At 37.2% G+C, this 27,193-nt stretch overlaps 1 protein-coding gene across 4 annotated transcripts in view; it reads left to right on the top strand.

Annotated features, from left to right (window-relative positions):
* Dtwd1 (DTW domain containing 1) overlaps positions 1 to 26,911 on the top strand; it is a 29,144-nt gene extending 2,233 nt beyond the window's left edge. For all 4 annotated transcript variants that reach the window (XM_045156852.1, XM_045156853.1, XM_045156851.1 and 1 more), the window contains exons 2-5: positions 4,187 to 4,497; positions 10,866 to 11,009; positions 12,373 to 12,631; positions 26,601 to 26,911. In XM_045156852.1, the coding sequence (XP_045012787.1) occupies positions 4,234 to 4,497; positions 10,866 to 11,009; positions 12,373 to 12,631; positions 26,601 to 26,827 (894 nt within the window). In that variant the 5' untranslated portion in view covers positions 4,187 to 4,233 and the 3' untranslated portion in view covers positions 26,828 to 26,911. The remainder of the gene's footprint in view (positions 1 to 4,186; positions 4,498 to 10,865; positions 11,010 to 12,372; positions 12,632 to 26,600) is intronic.
* Positions 26,912 to 27,193: the final 282 nt, after the last annotated feature.

The following is a 27,193-nucleotide window of genomic DNA, read 5'->3' as shown; positions in this document are numbered from 1 at the left end:
ATAGTCATTGCAGTTTTTCACGTGGTAATCTCAGATTAGAGTGTAGGTGAGGCAGGGTAAGGAACCAGAAGCATGCTGTCTCCTAGGTGTTTGGGTTGTATGAGTTTGTATAAGTAGAACATTTGATTTGTTTTTAATTTTTTTTAATTTGTATGTGTGTGCCTGCACGTGCTTGTATATGTGTTGTGTGTATGGGCATCCCAGGGCCTCTTGCAAATTAGCACTAGATGCTTGCATCATATTTTGTGTTCATCTTATATTGATAGCTTAGGGAATTGAAGCCAGGTTGACAGTTTTTGCAAGCAAGGGCCTGTGACGATTGAGCTATCTTCCCAGCCCTGAGGTTGAGCATTTGTGGCTTTGTTAATATGCATTTGGTATGTGAGTGGGAAGCCAGTGAAATTTGGAGTTGTGTTTCTGAGATATCTCTAGAGTGCTTTATGAGACTGTATCTTCAAGATCTCATTCATCAATTTAATATTAAGCAACCACATTGACTTTCATGGCACCCACAGGAACTATGTCCTTCAGCCCCATTGTGCCTAGACCCTTTGATGATGCATGCAAACCAACTAAGTAGCTATTGAAATAACCAAGGAGAGTCTCTCTAGTTCTGCTTGTAATAGTTGACATTCTATTGCCTAAGAGAATCTCTGCTATCTAGTGTTGGGCTCCTTCCTGCTCGGGTAGTGCCCAGGGAAGAACCAGGCCTGCCGGTTCCTCCCTAGGGGTTGAGGGGAGGAAGAAACCTGTCCTGGCCACCGGAGAAAAACCACACTGAGTGGGGAGTGCTTTCGCAGCAGGAACTCACTTTATTGTTACAGGCGGGTGTAGGCGGAGACTGTAGGGTGGGGTGAGATGTAAGGGCCAATAGCATACTGCGACCTTTGAGATGATTGGTTTTAAGCTCGCATGGGGGGGGGGGCTGGGAGGCTCTAACTTCCTGGGCGGAAGTGGCAGGCCAGAGGCCATTTGGCCCCCTGCTGAGTCATAGCTGGGCAGAGGCAGTTAGGCTCAGGAAGTTCCACTAGGCCTCATTTCCGGGCCTCTCATGCCCCGACAATCTAGTAGGATCCATCCCTTCCCAATCCTTCAAGGGTGCTCTCTTAGAATTATATTTTGTTCCATCATAGGATTTTCTTGGTTCTGTAGATGGAGTCTGTAAAACATCTGAAATTGTTTAGAAAATATTTTAGAGATAAGATGCAAGATTTCCATGTGATTCTTGAAGGCTTCTGACACCCAAGAAAATGTGGCCATTAAATAACTTGCATTCCAGCTGTAAAGGACATGTTTACAAAGAAGCCATTTTAGGCAGGTGATGTGCAGTGGCCACCAGAAGTAGATAATGTTTTCCATATGTGAGTTAGGAAGGATTGGACCACCCACAAATAACAGTGTCTCTGAGCAACTTTAACTATAAATTTGTGAGTAATTAGTACATAGCAAGAATATTTATGTATATTTTTCCTCTGGATGAAGTTGGTAAATATAGTTTCCTGCTCCTTCAGTGAAGGCATTTTTATGTCTTTTATTGGGTCTCAAGCTCACTGGAATTTAAAAATCTCAAAAAAATCTTGATGAATAAATAGTGTCATAAATTCATTTTTAGGAAATTAAATTGTAGTTTATGTTTCTTGGGGCTTTTTGTTCACTTTCTAAATTTGGTAGACCACAGAAGTTTTCCTGTTGCAGTGACAGCATTGCTCCTGTTAGCATTTGTACTCAAAGTGCCTGGAGCTTCATTGTTAAACACCAAGACCATACACTTTATAGAGGAGAATCATCTTACAGCTGTGGAATGCATATCAAATTAGTAGGGCCCCAGTTTCTTTCTTCCACTGAAAGATATCTTGTATCCAGGGCATACAAGTGATTATTTTGACAGCCATCATCTTTCTTTGAAGGACATATTAAATGGGAAAGTTATGTCACTATTTTGTCTTTAGTAATAAAGAGTCTAAATGGTATATACTTTTGAAAAGCAATATAACATGGACTGAATGGACAATAATGTTACTGCTTAAAATTTTAAAACTTCTAAGATCATATATTTTACATTATGGCATATTTTGAAAAGTATAACACAGTAGCTGTGATTTTTCAAGGGTGTGTTATGTTTAATACTGTGTCTTAGTTGTGAAGGAATATATCTTTTAGGACATACCTATGTTAGAAAGAACAAGGTATCTTGTTTCTCTTGTATTCTTACTCTGTAATCAACAGGATTACTTGTAATCTCAATAGGTATGGGGATTTCACCCCACCAGCAAGTAAAATATAAGTCTGCAGTGGATACCAGATGTATCCCCCAATTTAATTCAGTTCTGACACTCCTGGGAGTTGTGTCAAATTCCATAGATTGACAGTTCAGTCCCCCAGACTGCCCAAACTTTAGACTCCTTCATAAGTCTCACCCTTTAGAATTCTTATTCATCATCTATAAATTAAGATTCCTATAGCCTCTACTCAGATGCATTTAATTTTAGAGTGTGACTAACAGATCTCAGGGGAACACTATGCTTACATTTTATAGTGTAGCATAAAGGCTATCTTAAAAGATACAAATATGCAGCCAGATGAAGAGACACATAGGGTAAAATCTAGAAGGTTCCCCAGAATAGAAGCTTCATCCCTGTGGAGGTGTGCCACACTCACAGTATGTGGATGAGATTATCTTGTTGAGAACTTCTACTTACTCAGTTGTGCAAACGCTCCTTGAAGGTCCTTATTTGGTTGTCATGTCTTGCTTGCTAATAGACTATGTGGGAAATCATCAGAGTTTATCTGTTCGGTTGTTTGACATTCTTCCTCTAGGGTATAGGGCAGAATCCCTTCTGAAATGGGATCTACTCATCTACTTTGAGATTAGGTGAGTGAAACAGTTTAAGACTAGATTGCCTGTGGCCTGCTCTTGGGAAGGAGTTTGATCCAACTATGGTCAAAACCATAAGAAAAAAAGTGTGTTTGTGTGTTTTCCTAATAGCCAACTAAATTTTACCACTGCAGCTGTTTATTGGCATTAGAGTTCAGCATGAATTCATGCCATATAATGTCAATTCAAAGTTAAAGGCTAAAGAGTTTATTTATTCCTGGCCCATGCTAACATGAAATCATTGAATTCCTAATACGTTTTAAAGAAAACACTCATCTCTGGAATAAAAAGGTGACTATGAAAATAGAATGTCAGTGCCTAATTTTTATATTTGAAATAATTTTTTCTAAACTAGCACCTTTTTATATTTTAAAGTTTTTTAAAAAATTTTTTTGTTCATTTTTATTTATTTATTTGAGAGTGACAGAGAGAGAAAGAGGCAGATAGAGAGAAAGAGAGAGAATGGGTGCTCCATAGCTTCTAGCCACTGCAAACGAACTCCAGATGCATGCTACCCCTTGTGCATCTGGCAAACGTGGGTTCTCGAGAATTGAGCCTCAAACCGGGGTCTTTAGGCTTCACAGGCAAGTGCTTAACTGCTAAGCCATCTCTCCAGCCCCACCTTTTTGTATTTATGGGAATAGCTCAAGAGAGTTACAGTGATTTGTGGCTCTGAACTGAATCCATTTTAACTTTGTATTTATTTTATTTTATTTTTTTATTTACTTGCAAGGAGGGTATAGGAATGGGCACACCAGGGCCTCCTGCCACTACAAATGAACTTCAGACACATGTGTTACTTTGTACATCTGGCTTTATGTAGGTACTAGGATATTGACCTTGGGCTGTCGGGCTTTGCATGCAAGCCCCTTTAATTGTAGAGCCATCTCTTCAGCCCTAACATAGTATTTTTAAGCATACCACTTGTTAATATTTGTTATTAAGTACTAAAACTAACACTGTAAATCAATCAAGTAATACTAAGTGGCTAAGGAGATAGATCAGTCAGTATAGTGCTGGCATTAAAAACATGAGGACCTCAATTTGATCCCTATTATCCTTCTAAAAATGCTAGGTGCGGTGGTATACCCCTGTGATCTTAGCACTGGGGAGAAAGCACTGGAACTTGCTAGCCAATAGTCCAGCCTAATTGGTGAGCTTCAGGCCGTTGAGAGACCCTGTCTTAAAGGCAGTGGATGGCCCTCTGGGCAGCAACAACAACAAGACACACACCACAAAAAGATAAGGAAAAGGAGAGTAAATAAAATGTTTTTTGTTTTCATGCTTTCTCCTACACTTTTATTTTTACAGTGTGACAGTGATACATGATCAGGAATAACCTTTAGTTTGAATGAAAAATGGCTTTCAATGCATCTGTGTTTCTTCAAGAAAATGAAGAAAGTAATTCACAACGTATGGAAAAAAAACAGTTACAGAATAATTTGGTAGCTTCAGAAGATCCCCTTCAAAACTTATGCTTAGCATCTCAAGAAGTTCTTCAGAAAGCTCAGCAAAGTGGGAGATCACGATGTCTTAAATGTGGTGGTTCCAGGATGTTCTACTGCTACACATGCTATGTTCCCATTGAAAATGTACCTGTTGAACAGATTCCACTTGTGAAGGTTGGTAAGAAGCTTAAGTTTTTGAAATTAGAAAAATAAATTTTATTTTTTTAAATTTATTTGAGAGGGAGGGAGGAGAGAGAATGGGTGTGCCAAGGCCTCTAGTCACTACAAAAACTCCAGAAACATGCAGTACCTTATCCATCAGGCTTATGTGAGGCCTGGGGAATCTAACCTGGGTCCTTAAGTTTTGCAGACAGGCACCTTAACTGCTAAGCCATTTCTACAGCCCTAGAAAAGTAAATTTTGAAAAGATTCTTTGTATATATCTATTTGATAATCTGGACTAACTCTTGTTATTAAAATAAATTATATAAATAGAAAATTAAGTACTACTAAATCTTTTTCTTATTTCTGGAGAAAACACTTGGGTCTTAAATTAATGGTTTAACTTTGATGAAATTAGTTTTTAAAATTAATAATCTAATTTCATTTTTTAAATTTCAGTTTCCACCTTTAATTTCCAATACTGTACTTTCTTAACAAGCATACAAAATATCAAACTTCTCTTTAGAAAAAGTGCCACTCTTTGACATCCTTTACACAAAAACAGTCTGAGCCTGTGGCGCATTAATGCAGTCAAGAGGCAAAGCATACTAACTTTACAAAGTCTACCTTCCATAAAAAGCCTCCTGAAAAGGAGATTACACGCCACCATAAAAATATCAGCCTCTTGTGGTAGCTGCATTAGAGAGCCAAGGCTTGAAGACTGTTTTCATATAGCATAGAAAACCACTTTGAGAGCATATAACTGCATCGGTGGCTTGGGAGTGTACTGTGCCACAGAATTATGCATAGCTACTGTTAGGTACCAAAACTGTTACACAAGAGTTTAAACTGATTGTAACCGAAAGTATAACAGAGGTACTACCAGCCCATGCACTATTAACTAACCATAATTTCTTTACAGTATAGAAAACACCCGGTGTAAAAGGGCAAGTATATAGACTCACCTAAAGAAGGTTTAGCAACTTCCTCAGGGTTGTAGACTGCTTCTTGAGAAAACACTATACTGATAGAGCTAGGCCTCACTTTTGCATAGTCTTTTGTGATTTCACCCCATCCTATATATACAAATGGAGCAAATGCCAAAAACTGAAAATAAAAGTCTAAAGGTCAAGGCCTATTCATTAGACTATGTTATAATTATAATGGCTTTAAACCAGATTTAAAAATTGTTTTGAATTGATTGCTTCCAATGATGATTTTGTGGCATTTGTAAAGACTACTTTTATTTAGGTAAAATGTCTGTAGACTATTTGTGCATGTGGAAGAAGAATTTGCTATATATCTTTTAACTTGTCTAGCACTGACCCAGATGTGAGGAGTAAATCAAACTAACGTATAAAGTATGATTGCTATCTATTAGGACTTTGGGGAAGTGCTACATAATTCCTAATGAGGACTTACTAGTAAAAAGTGAATCGGATCTATATTCCAATATAGTTGTTGTGATTTTAAGGTTTATTTGGTGTTCACGTATGAAAAACTTCAATATTTACTTTTTGTCACATGAATTTCATTTTAAGTTAATGTCATCTTGGTAAGTCTGTGGTCTTCTTCAGGATCTAAATTCAGACATACAGATTTAAGGGAAAATTTATTGGCAAAGAATAAGGAAATACATTTACAGTATGCCCAGAAAAAAAAAAAAAGAGAGCTTGAAGTTAACAATTTTTTTTAATTTTATCATTTTACAGGAATGTTTCATGTCAAAGTATAGTTTCTTAAATTTTATTTAATTTATTATTATTATTATTCGTTTGTTTGATTTTGATTTATCAAAGGAAGGGTATCACTAGCCCAGGCTGTTCTGGAGTTCACTATGTCTTCTCAGGGTGGCCTCAAACTCACGGAGATTCTCCTACCTCTGCCTCCTGAGTTCTGGGATTAATTTTTTATTTTTTTATTTATCATTTTATTTTAATTTTATTTGAGAGCATGAAAGAAGTAGAGAGAGAGAATGGGCATGCCAGGGCTTCCAGCCACTGCAAACATACTCTAGATGCATGCGCCACCTTGTGCATCTGGCTTATGTGGGTCTTGGGGAATTGAACTGAGATCCTTTGGCTTTGCAGGCAAATGCCTTAATGGCTAAGCCATCTCTCCAGCCCCAAAGTATGGTTTTAAAAATATGTGAAGATAATTCTGTCCTCTGTGCCATAGCCACATAAAGACAATGCTCTACTAAAAGTCATATCTTGGTCTCTGTCTTTCTTTGTCTCTCCCTCTTCCCCCCAAAATGAAATAAATATTTTTAAAAATTGAGGCTGGAAAGGTGGTTTAGTGGTTAAGGCACTTGCGTGCAAAGCCTAAGGACCCAGGTTCGATTTCCCAGTACCCATGTAAACTAGATGCACAAGGTGGCACATGCATCTAGAGTTTGTTTGCAGTGACTGAAGGCCATGGTGTGCCCATTTTCTCTCTCTCTCTCTTTTTCCAATAAATAGATAAATAAATAAAATATTTTTTTCAAAATCACATGTTGGCTGGAAAGACGGATTAGCAGTTAAGGCACTTGCATGCAAAGACTAAGGACCCAGGTTCAATTCCCCAGTACCCACATAAGCCAGATGCACAAGGTGGCACATTCATCTGGAGTTCATTTGCAGTGATTGCCTTGGAACACCCATTTTCTCTCTCTATCTCATAAATGAATAAAAATATAAAATAAAAGTCATATTTTTCCAAGCATGCTAGTAAACCTATACTCTGAGGACTTGGGAGGCTGAGTCAAGAGAATTATGAGATTGAAATCAGCTTGGTTTAAATAACAAATTTGAGATAAACCTAGACTATACATAAGGCCCTATGTTAAAACATTTTTTAAGGTTTTATCTTAAAATGTATTCATAAAAAAGATTGCAGACCAGAAAAGAAAAGGTCAATATACCTATAGGGCTGATAGAAATTTAGAAACAGAGGATAATTTTGCAATTTAGTGAGCCAATATCCACTTGTTGCAGTCAGGTTTGCATTGCTGGTAGAAATCACCCAACCAAGAGCAGCTTGTGGGAAAAAGAGGTTTATTTTGCTTACAGGCTCAAGGGGAAGCTCACAATGGCAGGGGAAAATGATGACATGAGCAGAGGGTGGACATCACACCCTGGCCAAAATAAGGTAAACAGTAGCAACAGGAGAGTGTGCCAAACTCTGGCATGGGGAAACTGGCTATAACACCCATAAGCCTGCCCCCAACAATACACTCACTCTAGGAGGCATGAATTCCCAAAATCTCCCATCAGTTGGGAACCTAGAATTCAAAACACCAAAGTTTATGGGAGACAACTGAATCAAACCACCATATTCCACTCTGACCCCCATAAACTGATATCCATATGTGATGTAAAATGCAATGCATTCAGTCCAACTTTAAAAGTCCCCATAGTTTTTATCAATCCCAATGATGTTCAAACATCCCATAGCCCAAGATCTTTTAACTGAGCCATAATACCCCCCCCAAGATCCCCCCAAACCCATAATGGCACATAATAAACATTCATACTGCAACAGATGGCATTGGGCATAGCAAAGAAACATTGAACCAATACAAGATTTAAAACAAACAGGGTAAACATTAAACTGAAATTCCAAGTCCAACAACTCTAGTCAGTGATAAGTCTCCAAGTCCTATAATTCTAACGAGCAACAAGTGCTCTGGCATTCCAATTCCGCCCCTCCAGCTAGGCTACACAGAGTCCTAGAAAACTTCATTGGGGTCAGCAGCTTTCCTTAGTAGCCATCTTGTAGTCCCGGCATCTCCCCTGGGTGCAATCCATGGTTCATCCTCATGGCCTCATGGGGTCTCTATGCAGGCTTCCAGCAAACCTGTTGCACACTGCCCATGGCCGTTTTCAAAACACAAGACCATGTTGCAAACTCAAAAACCCTCTCTTTCCTGAATGTCTTATACTCCACAATATCAGGTAGGGTGCCAATTTGTTAATCCAGAGGGGGAATAAAGCAGACTTTGAAGAACAAGACACTTCTTGAGCACTCAGGCCCCTTCCAAAGAGTCTACATTCTTCCTGTCACCCCAGTACAGGTCAGCTGGCCCAGTCTCAATGGTTGTAATCTCTCAAACAATTTGCAGGTGAATGAGCAGCAGTTTAGGCCCAAAGATTTCATTTTTTCTGTGCCATATTCCCTTGCTCACACCAATTCATTTCTACACAATGCAACCCTGCACAACTTCTCAGGACACGTGCATAACAGCAAGCTTCTCACATAAACTGCTAACCCAGTCCAGGCACAGCTCTTTCATAAGCCAAACCTCACAGTCCATAGTTCTTACTGCATTTAGGTCTTTCAACTCTGACCAGAATAGTCAATCAAGCTGTACTTACAGCACTGCAAGGCATCTCTTAGGCCAAGGTTTCAAGTCCTTCCATATTCCTCTTGAATATCAGCTCCAAAAGGCCAAAGCCACACAGTCAGATGTCTAGCAGCAATCCCACTCCTTGGTACCACTTTATTGTTGCAGTCTGGTTCGCATTTCTTGTAGAAATCACCCAACCAAGAGCAGCTTGTGGGAAAAAGAGGTTTATTTTGGCTTATAGGCTTGAGGGGAAGCTCACGATGGCAGGAGAAAATGATGGCATGAGCAGAGGGTGGACATCACCCCCTGGCCAACATAAAGTGGACAATAGCAACAGGACAGTGTGCCATACACTGGCATGGGGGAACTGGCTATAACACCCATAACCCACCCCCAACAATACACTCCCTCCAGTATCCATTAATTCCCAAATCTCTATCAGCTGGGAACCTAGCATTCCGGAACACCTAAGTTTATGGGAGACACCTGAATCAAACCACCACACCAGCATCTAATTGAAACAAACAAAACACTATGCCAAGCATTTAATCAACTCTAAATGGTCTGGACTGCAGTTTCCTGGTATGTTTTAGTGGCTATATATAAACCTTTTATATAGTAGTATGTTGAGTAATAGGAACTCTAAGCAATGTTCTTAAGTATTTTTCCAGACAATTCAGCATTTGCTTCTAGAGAGCTTAAAAAGGTGCAACCCAATGAGTCCCTATCAAGACTTAAATTTTACTGTAGAGAATAAATTTATAAATAAGTTTCTTTATATGCAGAATATGAATTTTAAATGCCATGACAATCCACAAGTAAAGATAATGATACTCTTAGGGCTATTGTAAAAGGAGAAAGAATCTGAAGGTAAAAGAAAACTTCAGGCTTGTTGTCCTAGTCCAAGTGACTTTCTTTGCTTCTTCTGGGAGAGAATAATCACATGGAAAAGTACTTACGTCTTTCTGCCAATGGCATTGATATTTTTGGCCAGAAAGGCTTATAGTAAACTTCTTGTAGAAAGCTTAGGCATTAGGAATGGAAATGCTTTACAGTTACATATCAGAAAAGAGAATATCTCCACCAAACTACCCTTTGGCCAGCACTGTGATTACTCTACAATTATTTTAGGTGTGACTTTCTGTAACATCTTTTTTAATTTTTTAAATATATTTTTAAGGTAGGGTCTCACTATAGCTCATGCTGATCTAGAGTTCACCGTGTAGTCTCAGTGTAGCCTCCAATTCACAATGGTCATCCTACCTCTGTCTCCTGTGTGCTGTGTGCTGGGATTAAAGGCACACACCATCACATGCAGCTCTCTATAGCATCTTTCTATGCATTGGTTTCAGTGTCAGAAATCTCAGTCTTGCTCAGAAAACAGATGATACCTTGGACTGGGTCCTGAACTCACAAATTTTGTGTCATTCTCTTTGGAGATATTAGTTCATCAACTTCATTTTTATTGTGTAATTAAAATAGTTAGATTTATGAAATGTATTAATATTCAATTCTATGTACTTGATATAAAAAATTACATCCTCCAAGAAATGAAGTTGATCAGAAATGTTGATGATAGCCTTTGGATTTTTCAACTCTATTTATTATCCAGGTAAGAAAGTCACCTTTATTAGTGATAGAATACCTTGTCATGATCTGCTTCTTCTTTTCTCATTCCCTCTCCTCTTCCCTTGCTCTCCCCTCTCCTCTTCTCTCCTCCCCTCATCTCCTAGCATGAATGTTGAAATTGAGGAATAAGACTCAGTATGTATATGACACAAATGAAAATAACAGTGGAATATTGCTTAAAGAACAAGCTTTATGTTAAATAAGTTGAAAATATTTGTTCTAGTACATGTTTAACAATGTTGACGAAGCATTTTGCATATGCTATATGACTTTTACCATTCTTAGTATTCCAGTCTAAAGATTATGGCTTTAAATTATAAGCATACTTACAGGAATTTACTGCGTGCTATGTAGCTTTAAGGTTTTTATTAACATAAAATTTAAAATGTTGTTTTGTTCACTGTTTTTTTTTTCTCTTCAGCTTCCACTGAAGATTGATATCATTAAACATCCAAATGAGACAGATGGCAAAAGTACTGCTGTGCATGCAAAACTCTTAGCACCTGAGTTTGTAAACATTTATACATATCCTTGTATTCCAGAATACGAAGAAAAGGACCATGAAGTAGGCAGCATATTTTTTTTACAATACTTCACATGGACTATAAAAATAAATTTTAAACTGTTTCCTTTCTGAACTTATTTGAACATAATTTAATATTTTTCTCAATAACCTAGTATTATGCTAACATAATATTAAATATTCATTTTACCTCATTGCTGTTGTCATAATTTGGATGACCCTAAATTGTTAACTCTTTTGATTCTTCTGCTAAATTTTTACAGTTTGTATGCCTAAATTTTTTAAAGATTTTACTCTTTGCCAGTATCCTGCTTTCCTTTTTCCCTGCAGTGTTCTCCTGTCTGTATTACATATAGATGGTCTAATTTGATAGAGACTAGAAAACTAATTACACATGCCATTTTACCTGTCTGCAAAAGAAGAAAAGAAACCATGCCTTGGAAGGATTTTTCAGGAATTCTCTTTTAATTTAGAGCTATAGTACAAAGCTTTATAACATCTCTTATGACTATTCAGGTCTCCTCTTGTTCATTTCCAGATCCTTACTCATTTTCATGTAGTTGAAATTATCACTTTGGTGGGATATTATATCTCTCTTGTTAAAAAATGATGTTGTAATACATCTCACAAAGTTAGGCTTTGGGTACTTTTGAAGGAAGCATATGAATAAACCCTTTTAGGTTCCATGGGAACCATTTGTGAGTGTGGTTAATCTAGAAGCAAAATTAAAAATTCATATATGCATTTTGTATATATTTGGGTTTACTTAGAATCCTCTGCCTTAGAGTGTTGAGTGTTGGGATTATAGGTGTGTCCTACCTGTCCCAAGTATATATTATACTATTTACCCTAATATCAATAGTAATTATAAAGACTTATTTTACCATTTTCTCACCAGCTTCATTTTACCATATTTATTTTATTTTTGCTCATTATATCAGTGAAAATGGTATTTAATCATTGAACAATTTTCAGTGGTTCTCTAAAAAATCATGTACTTTGCTTTTTTTTAATGAAATATTCAAGTAACCTGGAATTTACTAAGTACCCCAGGCTGGCCTTGAACTTATGATTCTTCTGCTTCTGCCTCTCTAATTCTGGGTTCATATAACTACTACATCCAGCAGAAATAACTTTCTTAAAAAAAATCAAGGTATTATTAACTTGGCCTTGTCTGTTAGTGAAATGACTTATTTTGAAGTAACACTTATAGGTAATATCATGATTATAAATTATTATTAGGAAAGAGCCAAAACTTTACCATATATGTGGTAAAAACCCAAATAATATAACCAACAAAATGCTTGTTCCTCAGAAATTCAAAACCTTGCTTTCTTAGTATTAAGTCACTCAGATCTGTGTTGAAGATCATAGCATAGAGCTAACCCAAGTATCTTTGTTGTAGGTTGCTCTTATTTTTCCGGGGCCTCAGTCTGTCTCAATCAAAGAGATTTCGTTTCATCTCCAAAAAAGGATGAAAAGTAAAGATAGAGGCCCAAAGGATGATCCTGACATTCCATCTTTGAAACGCAAGAAAACTGAAGAGCAGGAGGGCTGTGATTTAAATGAGAGCAAGTGCATAGGCACAACCCTGAAAAAAATCATCTTCATAGATAGCACCTGGAACCAGACAAACAAGATATCCACTGATGAGCGGCTTCAGGGTAAGAGAAGAAAGGGATTTAGATTTTCCTCCAACACCAACTTTTATTTTGAAATGCTACAAATTTATAGAGAAATTGAAAGAAGAGTTGCATTGAATATCTATACATTTGCTTTCCTTTTTTCTTCTGTCTGTTATGTGTATGTATTTATATATTTATGCATATTTTTGTTTGCACCATTTGAAGTGTCAAACTTTGCAAAACTTCACCCTTAAATACTTAAGTATGTATCCTTTAAGAATATGGATATTCTCTTACATAATAAATGCTATGGCCACTCCTAAGAAAATTAACAAAAGTTCCATAACATTATCTGATATACATTCTGTATGCACATTTCCCTAATTGATGCAAAAATAGCTTTTGTAGCATGTTGCCTCTTGACACAGCATTTAAACTCATGTTCTGATGCTTATTATAGATTTTTAGTCTCTCCTTCAATGTAAAGCAGTCAACTATTTGTTTGTTGTTTGGGACCTTTCAGATTTTTGTGAAGTGGGCTGGTCAGCTTTTTACAGGTCTCATCATCATTAGGTTCACTTAAATATTTTGCTTAGGATACTTATATGAAAGGATAAATCTCCTGCTTTACACTTGTGTTAATCATTTAAGGACCTGTGGTTCTTTTAAGCAGGACTTGATATTAGAAGTGTCAATTTTCTGTTTGATAAATTAATGAGTACATGCCGTTGCTTCTGTGGACAGAATCAAGAATAAGACAAACAAAAAAAGTAAAGTCAAATCTAGAGCCATTCCAGTTTTTTATCTATAGTTTGGAATCATTTACTGGTCTGCCATTTGACTGTGAGAAGTGTAGCTGATCAGTTATATGGTTAAACAATTCATACATGAAGTTGTATACTTATCATTTACTTATTTGTGATAAGAGATTACTTGATGGTAAAGTAGTGATTTTTCAGATCTTTTCATTATAAAAGTTTGTGTTTCTGTTCAATATAATAGTCTATGGTGTGATTCTTTCAGGCTATAAACTCTGTTTCTCCGTCATCTCTTTAGTATTCATTGATCATGGCTAGTCAATAATTACATTAAGAAGTAAAAACTGGTACAATTTTAATTATTTTTTGCAAGCTGGAAGATAATGGTTCTTAGAATTTTAATCATTAGGATCACACTATCTACTCATTTCCTCTCAATTTTAAAATTAAAAATAAAACTTTCTATTAAAAATTTACCTAATCCTTTGGGCCCTTCCCCTTTACATAGCCCTCATTTCTTTCCTAGTATTCCTTCTTCTATTTTAATGTCCTTTCTTTTCTTGGGGGGTCCTCCCCCATCATCCATGACAAGGTGTTAATATATGCCCAGTAGTATGCAGGTCTTATGCAAGTAACAACAGCTGCTATGTGGTAATGAATAAACTGGCACATTTGTGTCTGGAAGACAGCATTCCAGAGCACTCCTCCCCATCCTTTGGCTCTTACATTCTTTCTGCCTCCTCTTCCGCCATAGACCTTGAGCCATTGAAGGGTGTATAAAGATGTCTCAATTAGTGCTGACCATTCAACTGTCACTTCTTCTCAGAACTTTGATGAGTTTTGAGTCTTCCTGGGAGTCAATGCCATCTGAAAAGAGAAACTTCTCTAACCAAAAGTGAGAACAGCAATAATATATGAATATAAACATAAGTATTTAGAGGGCAATTTGATGAGCATAATATATCCATGAAGCCAAGAAATAGTAGCAGGTTTCCTCCAAGGGCTCATGACCCTTCCCAGCCATAAGCTTTTGACTAGGTTTTCAGTATCAGGCATGAATTCCTTCCTGTGGAGCATGCCTCAAATCCAATCTGAGAGCTTCTGGTTACCCCCATAACAGACATGCCACTATTGTACTAATGGGCACATCTTTCCTAGCAGGTCAGTTGTGTAGCTTGCAGGGTCCATTGCTGGTTAAGACTGCTGCTGACTTGTCTCCCCTAGGGGCCTGCATAATACTTTGCAGCACTATGACCACTTATCAACAGAGAGGAGGCTTCCAGCTCAGCTCTAGCTTGATTCTTCAAGGTCTTGTAACTGAAGCATGTAGGGTCGTCCGGAATAGGATCTTACCATCTAGCTCTGGTAGACAATCAGGGATCTTAGCAATAGCCTGTAGTATTTTGTGGGCCTCCCTGACCAGAAACTAACTGGGAGGTATCCCACCCCAGGCACTGAAATTTTTCTATAACAATCTATGGCTTCTGGGCACTGTGTTATTTACTTCTACATGACATTTCTGTCTAATTTCAATATCCCCTCCTCTCTTTCTGTCTATCTACCCATCGATCCATACATACATATATACATGCTATGTATATTTAAAAGTTTTTATATATATTTTAATTAGTTAATAAAGAAGTAGGTTTTATTTAGTTTTTTATTTTTTAAATATTTTATTTATTTATTTGAGAGAGAGAGTGAGAAAGAAGCAGAGAGAGAGAGAAAAAGAGAGAGAGAATGGGTGCATCAGGCCTTCCAGCTGCTGCAAATGAACTCCAGATGCATGTTCCACCTTGTGTTATCTGGCTTATGTGGATCCTGGGGAATTAAACCTGGGTCCTTTGGCTTTGTAGGCAAGGGCTTTAACTGCTAATCTATCTTTCCATCCTGGTTTATTTAGATTTTCACTCTCCTCCCACCCCCACTCTTCTCCATTCCTCCTCCTGACCCCACTTATAATGTCTAGTCATATTATTTCTTCTGTATGCCTTAGCTGATCACCCCCACTGCTTCTTCCTCTTCTTTGTCCTCCCTTTTCTTCAATACAGGGTCTTCCAATGTTGCCCCAGTCTCATCTCATTGGTGAGATCAATTTGCCTCAACCTCAGCTGGAGCTACAAGTATCAAGTCACTTAACTTTTTAGTTGGCATTTTTACATAAAGAATAGCTTGGAATCATCATTTTCTAAGGACTTGTGTTTCCTTTTAGTAGAACTTGATAAGAAACTTAGATGTGATAAATTGTTTGCTACATGTCATTGCTTCGGTGGGCCAAGAAAAAGAAAATAAGTACATATATATCATGAATTTACATAGTCTCTAATCAGGTGTAATGTTCCAGGAATTATATTTCTTTTACTTTATATTTGTATGTCTTTTTCTTTTGTGTGAAATGCTTTGTTCCTAGTAACAGTTGAAGATGACTTGACTTACCCAAATAACACATTAGAACAGGAACTCATACTTCTCTCATGTTTCTTTGTACCTTACTCAGTTCTGCAGGCATCCATAACAGTTTCTCTGACAGCTGCAGGGATTTTCCCAATCATTTGATAACTTTGTGATTAGAAGGCAGGAAGGCTGCCCCTTAGGTATTATCCCATTGCCAGAAGGTTCATCAAGAATAGATTTTGTGACACTTAGTAGAATCTGATCTGTGGTAATCACTCCCAAGCTAAAGAGAGTGATAATATTATGTTTAATTAGTGTAATTCATATTGTTTGTAACTTTGAGTGTATATACATGTATTGTGCATACATTTTGGTAAGCTTGTTGTGAGCACATATTTGTATGCATTTTTGTCTATGTGTGAGAGGTGGGAAAGGGGAGTACTATAAAGGATAAGACCTTGAAATTTTTTGTTGTCAATATTTAACACACAATCCTCTAGTGCCCTTTCTTTGAAAGAGAGAAGAGCTCACAGTCCTTATCCCTTTATAGCAACAAGTTACTCCTCTACTTGAAGATTTTTTCAATGGATCATTTTTCTTTATTATTACTTTATATGGTAGTTGCATAGATCAAATGAAAGTCCTTGAGAAAACTATAAATGGAATTATTCTGGCACTATTCAAAATCAGTTTATTTAGGTTTACCTAAAATCAGGTGTGTACAAAAGATTTCTATTACTCCTTTCCATTTCACATAGATACATGTATCTCAGTTCTATACTAGCTCACAGTCATGAAATAAACACATTTCCAGATGCAAGCCTCTTTATTTCCTAATTCAACCCTGCCCCATGAAATAATATAACCTCTGTATTTGAGAAACACCTTTTGTTGTTGTTATTATTGTTCAGTTTTTTTCAGGGTAGGGTCTCACTCTAGCCCATGCTGTCCTGGAATTCACTATATAGTCTCAGGATGGCCTTGAACTCAGTGGTGATCCTCCTACCTCTGCCTTCCAAATGCTGGGATTAAAGACATGTCACACCACACCTGGTTTACCCCAATTTTTGAAAAAGCCAAATTACCACCACAGAACAATCCATGTTTGTTATAAATCATTAGCATTGTATTTTAAAGCATTTTATCATTTGTTGGGTTAACCTGGACAAACGACTCCATTTAAACCTTTAAATGAGATAAACTAGAAGTTGATTCCATTATTATGTCATACATGCTGATGTTAAGAATCCCCTCAACAAGGAGACTATACTGTTTTGCCAAAGTTTACAGAGACAGTAGCTTTGGATGTTTTACAAGTATCAGAATAAAACACTGAAAAGTAGAATGCCGAATTTAATAACAGGCCAACCTAACAATACAGTGTAGAGTAACATAACATTCTGGATGATTTCTCAAAGGAAGCTTTGGGTAAGTGCAGAGGAAGAATGATTTTCTTTTGTAGGATGAATTCCAAATTTTTACTGTTACCTGTTTTTAAAATGTTTTTATTTATTTATTTGCAAGCATAGATAGAAGAGAAGCACACAGAGATAGTAGGTGTACCAGAGCAAACTAATTCCAGATGCATGTGCCTCTTTGTGCATCTGGCTTTATGTGGGCACTTGGGAATAGAACAAAGGTCATTAGTCTTTGCAGGCAAGTGCCTTACTGCTGATCCATCTCTCCAGCCCCCAACTTGTTTTAAAATCAGTGCACTCTAGTTTTTTACCAAACTTACTGCCCTTTCTTCATTTGCCTCTGTTGATAAAACTTTGAATTGGTACTTTGGTTCATATTGTGAACATTACCTAGATTATATGCACTAGGTCATTGGAGGGTATATGGCACCCCTAGAAATTTATTAGCATACAGTAGATTTACATTATTATCGTTGCTGAAAATGTACTTACTAAACTTACCTACTATCCGTAATAGCATAGTTCAGTATATCACTAGAAGCTGTTCATTCTGCTGATCATATGAACTACTAATGGACACACTTTTCTATACCACCCAGCATTTCAAAGATGCAAATTGAAAATATGGTTTTTGCTGAATGTTTTTCACTGTTTTACCATTATAACTATAAACTAAAACAAAAAACAAAACAAAATAAAACAGTAAGCCACACTGTTTTGAGTCAGGGACCATCTGTACTGTCTCATTCAGCTCTCACTGGTTTATTGAGGTAGGTTAAGAATTTCACTCTTGCTTTTCAATAGAAGAGATTTAGGTAGTTGTTTTAGGAAGAATAGCTATTTGTAAGTCATTGCTTTAAAAACTACTGATTTTCAGATATACTTGCAAAATCATTTTTAAAGTATATATGTTCAATTTTTTAAAGATTAAGCTTTAAATACTATAATATCTGTATATTACAGTATTTTACAAAGGATTTTAAATAAAGTCTGGTACAGTGGCTTAATAACCAATTAGGAGCCCGACTCCTCTTTTCCTCATTTACAATTACTTTCATCCTCTTGCATTTAAGATTGCTGGTGGTTAGTGAGGCATCGTTCCTATGTTCAGGGCAGAATAAAGACATATTCAAAGAATGGATTTCCTGTAGGATATGCCTATAGATCTTTGTCCCTTCTTTAGCCCAAACTGGTTCACATGATTATCCTGGCTATAAGGAAGTCTGGTTAAGTGTTTTAGCTTAATACTTGCTATAGTTAGCAGAATTAAAACTTTGTTACTACGAAAGAAGAGGCTGGATATGAGAAGCATGGAATATTTTCTGTTACATGAACTTACAGGAAGGAGGGAAACAGATGAGACAATTCAAGGGTTTGTTGTGCAGTAGCAGCATTGAAGAGACTGCCTGGAACCTCTGCACTTACTCAAAGCTTCCTTTGAGAAATCATCCAGAATGTTATGTTACCCTACACTGTAGTGTTAGGTTGGCCTGTTATTAAATTAGGCATTCTACTTTTCAGTGTTTTATTCTGATACTTACTTGTAAAACATCCAAAGTGGAGTTGCAAATCTGTTGAAATGTTGATGGATATAGAAATGAAGGAGGGACATTTCCTCCCTCCAAGATAGGAAATTTCCAGGGGGTTGGCATATGTACAAAAATAATTTTGAATTCAAGAAACTGTGAGAATGTTTAACTATAAAAAATTCATTCCAAATTGTTTTTCAAAGTGGGTATAGGATTTTATGGTATTATCATTCATGTATCAAAGTGTCTGTTGATTTATGTTCCCTGTTTCCTCAGTATGTCAAATATCTATGATTTTTTTTGCCAATCTTGTGTGCATGAATGGTATCTGATTTTGGTGTTCATTTGCATTTCTCTACTTCTGAATTGAATTGAGAATCATTTTGTTTACTCTGTGAAATACATGTATTTATTTTGCTACTGGTTTTTAAAATCCATTATTAGTGATTTACAGGATTTCTTTATATATTTGATAATACAGGTAATGATGTTTTGAAATATGTATTTGCTTTTGGCTCATCTTTTTAATATATCTTTTTTTGGTTTGTAAATGCATTCTTTTTTAAATTAGAGATGGACATAGTATGTAAACAACACATGTTGGTACCATTCTTTCCCTCATCCCTGCCTCTTTTCTGAAGAGGCCTTCCTCACTGGGGATACTGGTCAACCCCATGGGGATTTTGGGTCATGCAGTATGGGGGTAGGCAATGTCTGTGAAAAATGCCCCAATTTGTGGCTATAACCATCTTTTTGCCCCCTCTTCTGCAAAATTCCCTGAGTCATGCTGGGAGTATCTTAAGTCTATTTCAGTGGCAGGCAGTTAGAAGCCTCTGGATCTCTGGTTTAGTAGGTGTTGAGTGTCCTCAGTATTTATCTCCATCATCCTTGTGCTGATATCAGATTCACTAAGAAAGCAGCACTCGTGCTTATTTTCCCACTTCCTCTGTGGTTTCAGCTGGGGCCCGGGTGGAGTGCACTGGGTCGATTATCTCCTCAGGTCCAGCTCCCATTTGAAGAAGAGAAGCAGATTCTCCAACAGAGAATGAAGTCAGCACTGGTTAAATGGGATAACAATTATTAATTTAGAGAGAATTTTAAAAGATGTAGACCCTCTTATAGCCCAAGGTTAGTGGGAGCTTGACAATGGAAAGCAGAATTATTATCTGGATATGATTCTGACTTGTTCCCCAGTTCCAGATATGGTTTCCTTTCCATTGAGTGGATCTGTTAGCCAGTCCAACAGCAGTTGATTACTTACCATGGCTTTGTGCCACTATTGCACTTGTGTGAGCATCACATCAGGTTGTTTGCTTCTGAGTTGCCTGGACAGATGTTGGCCACTTTCCCCCAGTAGCTCATGAGGCACCTTCCAGCACTGGATGGGCTAATTGCCTGGGGACTGGCTCTCCTCTGGATTCTAACCAGGTCTCTCCATGGTCTATGATGACAGCATATGGTGTCTTTAGCAGTAGGGTCTTACTATTAACTTCTGGTGGCTAATCAAGTGCTCTAACAGAAGTCTGTCTTGTTTGTTTTGGGAGACCTACCTAATAGGTCTCTCAGATCAACAGCTCATTGTGGATGTAAACCACATCCTGGTACAGGGAATTACAGGCCAGCACCAAGGGAAAACTAAAAAACAAAAGCAGAAGAAAGAGAAACAGGAGAAATTTAAGGTTAGGTTTTGTCTCACCCTCTCTAAGGCCCTTCAATTCAGAGTGCTCCCCCTAATGTCCTCTTGAGGGTCCCACCTTTTAGTCTGACTTCCAGGATATAGGGTTCTATGGTACCACTTCAGTTTGGGTTTAGTTGTGTGCCCCCTCACCCTTTTTCCCTTCCCTCAAGCCCTACCCGCCCTGTTGTCCAAGCCTTAAGATGCTGTTTAGGTATGTCAGCAACTTGGGCTGATCCAGGTTAGGAGCTGCAGATGAGTGAGAGCATACAATGGTTGTCTATCTGCAATTGTGTGAGTTCACTTAGAGTGATCTCTTCCAAGTCAGACCACTTTTCTACAAATTACAATGTGTCATTTTTTCTTACTGCTAAGTAGAATTCCATTGTGTAGATATGCCACATCTTGTTTATCCATTCACCCAATAATAGGCACCTGGGTTGATTCCAGTTTTTAGCTGTTATGAATTGAGCAGCTATAAACATGGTTGAGCAAATGTCTCTGAACTGAGATGTGGAACTTCTAGGGTAAATGTCAAGTAGTGGAATAACAGAGTCTATTGGTAACTCTATATTCATCCTTTTCAGGAGTTTCCATTATTTCCATAGTGGTTGTACCAGCTTACATTCCCTCCAACAATGAATTAGTGTTCCCATTTCTCCACATCCATGCCAACATTTGTTTTCATTTGATTTTTTTTTTTTAATGTTTGCTATCCTTAATAGGGTAAGGTGGAATCTCATAGTTGTTTTAATTTGTGTTTCCTTGATGGTTAGGGATGTTGGACATTTTCTTAAGTGTGTCTTTGCCTTTGTTAATTCTTCCTGTGAAACCTCCCTACTCAGTTTTCTGCCCCACTTTTGCAGTACTTTATTGTAGAGTCCTAGATATTAAGCTTCTGTCAGTGGTATAGCTGGTGAAGCTTTTCTCCCATTCAATGGGTAATCTGATGGCTCTGCTTATGGTATGTTTGTCTGCAAAAGGTTTTTAGCTTCATGAGATCCCATTGGTTGAATGCTTATTTAATATCCTGGGCTACTGGGGTTTTGTTCAGGAAGTCTTTTCCCAGTCCTGTATTGTGGGGAGTGCCATATTTTTTCTTCCAGTAGTTGAAGAGTTTCAGGTCTTATATTGAGGGCTTTAATCTATTTGGACTTGATTTATGTGCATGGCAAAATGAGTGGGTCTAATTTCATTTTTCTACATGTAGTCATCCAGTTTGTTCAACACTATTTCTTGAAGATGCTGTCTTTGCTCCAGTCTACATTATTGGCACCTTTGTCAAAGATCAAACATCTGTAGTTACTGGACCTAAGGTCTGGGTCTTCAATTCTGTTCCATTGGTCTATGTTTCTGTTATTCTTCCAGTACCATATTGTCTTTGTCACTATGGCTTTGTAATATAGCTTTAGGTGGGTATGGTGATACCTCCAGAAGTGTGTTTTGAGATCATTTTTTCAGTCTTTGTGAAGAATGATGCTGGCATTTTTATTGGTATTGTGTTAAATATGTATATTGCTTTTGGTAAAATTGCCATGTTCACAATAATAGTTTGCCCTATCCAGGAGCATGGGAGGATTTTTCATCTTCTCAAGTTCTCCTCTATTTCCTTTGAGTGTTTTTATATTTTTATTATATAGGTCTTTCACATCCTTGGTTAGTGTATTCCAAGGTATTTAATTTTTTTTTGTTTATTTTTATTTATTTATTTGACAGCAACAGACAGAGAGAGGAAGAGGCATATGTGTGTGTGTATGTGTGTGTGTGTGTGTGTGTATACACACACACACACACACACACAACATATACAGCAGAGAGAGAGAGGGAGGGAGGGAAGGAGGGAGAGAGAGAGAGAGAGGGAATGAATGGGCACACTAGGGCATCCAGCCTCTGCAAACGAACTCCAGACATGTGTGCCCCTTGTGCATCTGGCTAACGTGGGTCCTGGAGAATTGAGCCTTGAACCGGGGTCCTTAGGCTTCACAGGTAAGCACTTAACTGCTAAGCCATCTCTCCAGCCCTAATTTTTTTTTTTTTTTTTGTATTGAAACTGGGATGGCCTCACTGATTTCTTTCTCTATATATTTGTCCTTTGCATATAGAAAAGCTACTGATTTTTGTACATTGATTTTGTATTCTGCAAGTTTGCTGAAGGAATTTATCACCATTAGAAGTTTTGAGATGGAGACTTTCGGGTCACTTACATATAGGATCATGTCATCTGCAAATAGGGCTAACTTGACTTCTTGCTTTCCAAATTGAATTCATTTCTTTCTCCTGACTTAGTACTTCTAGTACTATGTTGAAGAGCAGTGGTGAGAGTGGGCACCCCTTCTTGTTCCCAATCTCAGTGGGAACTCCTTGAGATTTTTCCCATTAAGAATTATTTGGGCTTTAGGAACTTTATATATAGCCTTTATTGTGTTGAGATATAAACCATCCATGCCAGTTCCTTCCAGTGTTTTGATCATGAACTGGTGGTGTACTTTGCCAAATGCCTTCTCTGCATCCATTGAGATGATCATGTGGTTCTTATGGTTCAGTTTATTTATGTGGTGTGTTACATTGACCAATTTCCGTATGTTAAACCATCCCTCCCTCCCTGGGATGAAGCTTGCTTGATCAAGGTAGATAATGCTTTTGATGTGTTGCTGAATTTGGTTTGTAAGGATTTTGTTCAGGATTTTTGCATCTAAGTTCAGTAGGGATAGAAGCCTATAATTTTCTTTCCTTGTTGCATCTCTGTCTGGTTTTGGTATTAGGGTGATGCTAGCTTCATAAAAGGAGTCAGGGAGGATTCCTTGGTCTTTGATTATGTGGCACAGTTTGAGAAAAATTGGTTTCAGCTATTCAATGAATATTTGATGGCTGAGAAGCCATCTGGTGACCCTGGGGAACCACAGCAGCAGTAGTTGGTGAATGGTTGTGCATGGAACTAACTTGAGGGCTCACACTGGAATTCCTATAGACCAGGTGCACACACAGTGACAAGATAAAATGTTACTCTTCATGTTTCAAGTTTAAAACAGCAGGGCACTTTAAAAGCAGGCAGTACAAGGTGCTCTAATTCTAGATACCACAACATATTCTAATAGTTCCCTGAGAGTTGATAGCATTGAGAACTACTCACAGGCTTTATGAAGTCAACTTCAAACATAAAAGCACTTAGTTTACCAAATCTAATTACACTGGTGATATTTTACAGTTTTTACACCTTTTGAGAAAAATTTTCAAAGATTGCATTGTGGACTTAAAATAAATTCAGAAATTCTTGCTGTTAAAAGAAAAAAACACCTATTCAGATGTTATGCTTTAGATGTAAGGTTTGTGAATCTGTTTCTTTATGTATTCAAAAATTTTAGCAAAATATTTTGAAATGATCTAAAGCCTAAAACAGTGTATCTGTGAAGTTGCTACCTAATACAGAACAGTATTTGTCTCCATTAAGAAAACCCATTCTGAGCTGGAGAAATGGCTTAGTAGTTAAAGCACTTGCGTGTAAAGCCAAATGACCCAGGTTCAATTCCTCAGGACCCATGTAAGCCATATGCACAAGGTGGTGCATGCAACTGGAGTTTGTTTGCAGTGGCTGAAGGCCCTAGTATGCCCATTCTCTTTCGTTCTCTTTCCATCTCTCTCAAATTAAAAAAAAAATTAAAAAGTTCGAAAATACATCCTATTCTATTTTTTTTCTTTTCTTTTCTTTTTTTTGGTTTTTCGAGGTAGGGTCTCACTCTGGTCCAAGCTGAGCTAGAATTAACTATGTAGTCTCAGAGTGGCCTCAAACTCTTCGATGATCCTCCCACCTCTGCCTCCCAAGTGCTGGGATTAAAGGCATGTGCCACCACGCCTGGCAGTCCATTCTATTCTAAAGCTGTCTTCCAATAAATATTTCACTCCTCACAGTGTTACTACAAATATGTAGTATTTTTTAAATCAAATCTATACTGCCACATAGACAATTTTTACAAAAGTTTCAAAAAACACATATGGGCTTGAGAGCAGTTGGCTGGAGGAAATGAATGGCTTTTCCATGAGGGTTTTCTTTAAAGAAATTTATTTTTTGGCCTGGATATCCATGACCTCACAGTGCCTGACACTACCTACAGAAGACCATCATAATAGGAGGAAAAGATGATGATATCAAAACAAAAGAGAGACTGATTGAGATGGGGAGGGGATATGATGTCTCCATGAAGTTTCAAAGAGGAAAGTGGGGGAGAGAGGGCATTACCATGGGATATTGTTTATAATCATGGAAGTTGTTAATAAAAAAATTTGAAAAGAAAAAAAAAGAAACTTATTTTTAAATGTTCCCATTTCTGTTCTCCTGAAGGACCATGCACATGCCACTTTAACATTTCCATTTAAATATTTTAAGGATTTTCTATATTTAAGCTTCATTCAGCAACCTCCTGGCTTACAATGATGTTTCTGTTACTTAATTCTTTTTTTTTTTTTTTTTTTTTTTTTGAGGTAGGGTCTCACTCTGGTCCAGGCTGACCTGGAATTAACTCTGTCATCTCAGGGTGGCCTTGAACTCATGGCAATCCTTCTACCTCTGCCTCCTGAGTGCTGGGATTAAAGGCGTGCGCCACCATGCCCGGCTCTTACTTAATTCTTTTCTTGACAGCCCACAAATGAGATGTTATAATTATTGTTTTATATAGCCAACATATTGTTGGAGCATGCATAAATGTTTATCACATTCTTTCACCTTTTCACTCTTTCCTGTGATTGATTATTCTGCCAGGAATACAACTTTAGCATACCAGTGACTTTATTTTTAAACTTTCAGGATATTATTCCTGTGTCTTCAGCATTCTGCTGTGGCTCATAAAGTTTCCTATCATTTTTCTTGTCAGTTATTTATATGTCATTTGTCTTTTTTTAAAGGCTACTTTTAAAATATTTGCTTCATTTTTGTTTGTTATTTTTGTATTTGTGTTGCCTTAGGTACATTGTGTTTCATGTTTCTGTAGTTTTACATTTTAAAAAAAATCTGGTATCAGCACTAACTCTTTAAATATGCTCCCTATTCTCTTGTTGTTCTTTTCCCATAATTTTAGACATTTCTTCCTCCATATATTATAATTCTTTAATATTTATTTATGTATTTATTTATTATTGTCACTAACTACTGCATTTCTCAATTAACTTGATGGTACAAGTGAGATGTAACAATATGAAATCATTGACTCAGAAGTTCCTAATTAGCCGGTGGGATGTGTGATTTGTACTTCCAGTTCAAACCTATAAAACCAATTTTGGGGGTCGTATTTCCCCAGTGGAGATCAGACAACTCATCTTCTGGAGTGAGTTTCTATCCCACCTACCCTGAGTTGTGAAGGCAGTCTCCTCCTTGCTGTACTTTTAGATTTCCTTGGGTCAGTGGGCTGTATGCTATTTGGGGAAAAGAGAGGGGGTACCCTTGGCTTCTTACAGTCTCTGTTGTTCCTGCTGCTGCTGAACTGGGGAGGATATCTTGTGAAATATTGCCTGAGAGTGTTCCCACAGAGCTCTGCTGGTCTCTCCCATCCTCTGGTTTAGGCTCTTCTGATCTCACAAGGCTGGCTTGTGTGGAGGATCACTGTTCTGTCAGGGCCCTTTGCGTACCAGGAGAAACGCTTGGTTTCAGCTGTGCAAGCCAATCCACACTGTTTAGCAGTAGCTTCCTGCTTCTCTTCAGAGATCTCACCCGGCTTATTAAGTTCCTTTACAAATCTTAATGTCTTGCAAAAAAAGAGCATATTGTGGGTTATCTTTCCTTTTTTCTTTCCCTGGGTTTCATTGGTAAGACTCCTAATCCTCCATATTACCTGGAGTCCAGAATGTCCATCTTATCTGAAGTCTAGAAGTCAGTTCAAGTAAATGAAGTCCTTTTAAAAAATGAGTGAATATAGTCCTGAACCTGTTAATTTTTAAAAAATAATAGAAGATAGGAATGGATATTTAAATGCTAACTGCTTGTAACCTATTAGTACATGGTCTAAGTCTTGCACATAACTTGTGGATGAGGCTTCATTATGTTGCTTGATGCATTCGAAATAAAATACTGTTTGGAGCTGGGACTGAAAGAATTTATCTGAAACTTCATTACAGAAATCTCTAAAGTTATTAAGGGGAATCATTATTATTGTACCAAGCCACAGTTATTGTACCAATCATCATTATTATTCTCAATAATAATGTGATTGGAAGTATTTATCTTTTTCCTTTTTATTTCTTTGGCAGGATTATTGCAAGTTGAATTGAAAACAAGAAAAACTTGCTTTTGGCGCCATCAAAAAGGAAAGCCAGATACTTTCCTTTCCACAATTGAAGCCATTTACTACTTTCTAGTAGACTACCATACTAATATATTAAAGGAGAAATACATAGGACAATATGACAATCTTCTGTTTTTCTATTCATTTATGTATCGGATGATAAAGAATGCCAAGTGCTCTGCAGTCAAGTAAGCAACAACTTTGTGTTTGTCAGCTTTGCACAAGCCGCTTGTCATGTTTACTTTTCCAAAATTAATAAATTATGCTTGTACCTTGCTTATTCTTCAGAAGTGGTCATGTGCAGTGCCCGAGATAGTACTTTGCAGTTCTAGTTTCATTTATCTTAAAAGGATGCTAATTTCATCTTCTAATTTTTCAGAGGTAGTATTGATTGAAAAAGTTAGTTAGGAAGGCATTTGTTTCATTTTGTCTTACTTGATTGTACTGTACAATTTAATATAATGTATTAATTTTATGTGCTTTTAATTGCATATCTACTTAGAGATATTTTCTTTTCATCACATTTATCCCCAAATTTTGATTTATATGAAGTCAGAA

This window comes from Jaculus jaculus, chromosome 8 (genome assembly GCF_020740685.1).
Source record: "Jaculus jaculus isolate mJacJac1 chromosome 8, mJacJac1.mat.Y.cur, whole genome shotgun sequence".
NCBI classification, from domain to species: domain Eukaryota; kingdom Metazoa; phylum Chordata; class Mammalia; order Rodentia; family Dipodidae; genus Jaculus; species Jaculus jaculus.
The sequence above is the reverse complement of the archived record's forward strand: the minus strand, read 5'-3'. Positions and strand labels throughout refer to the sequence as shown.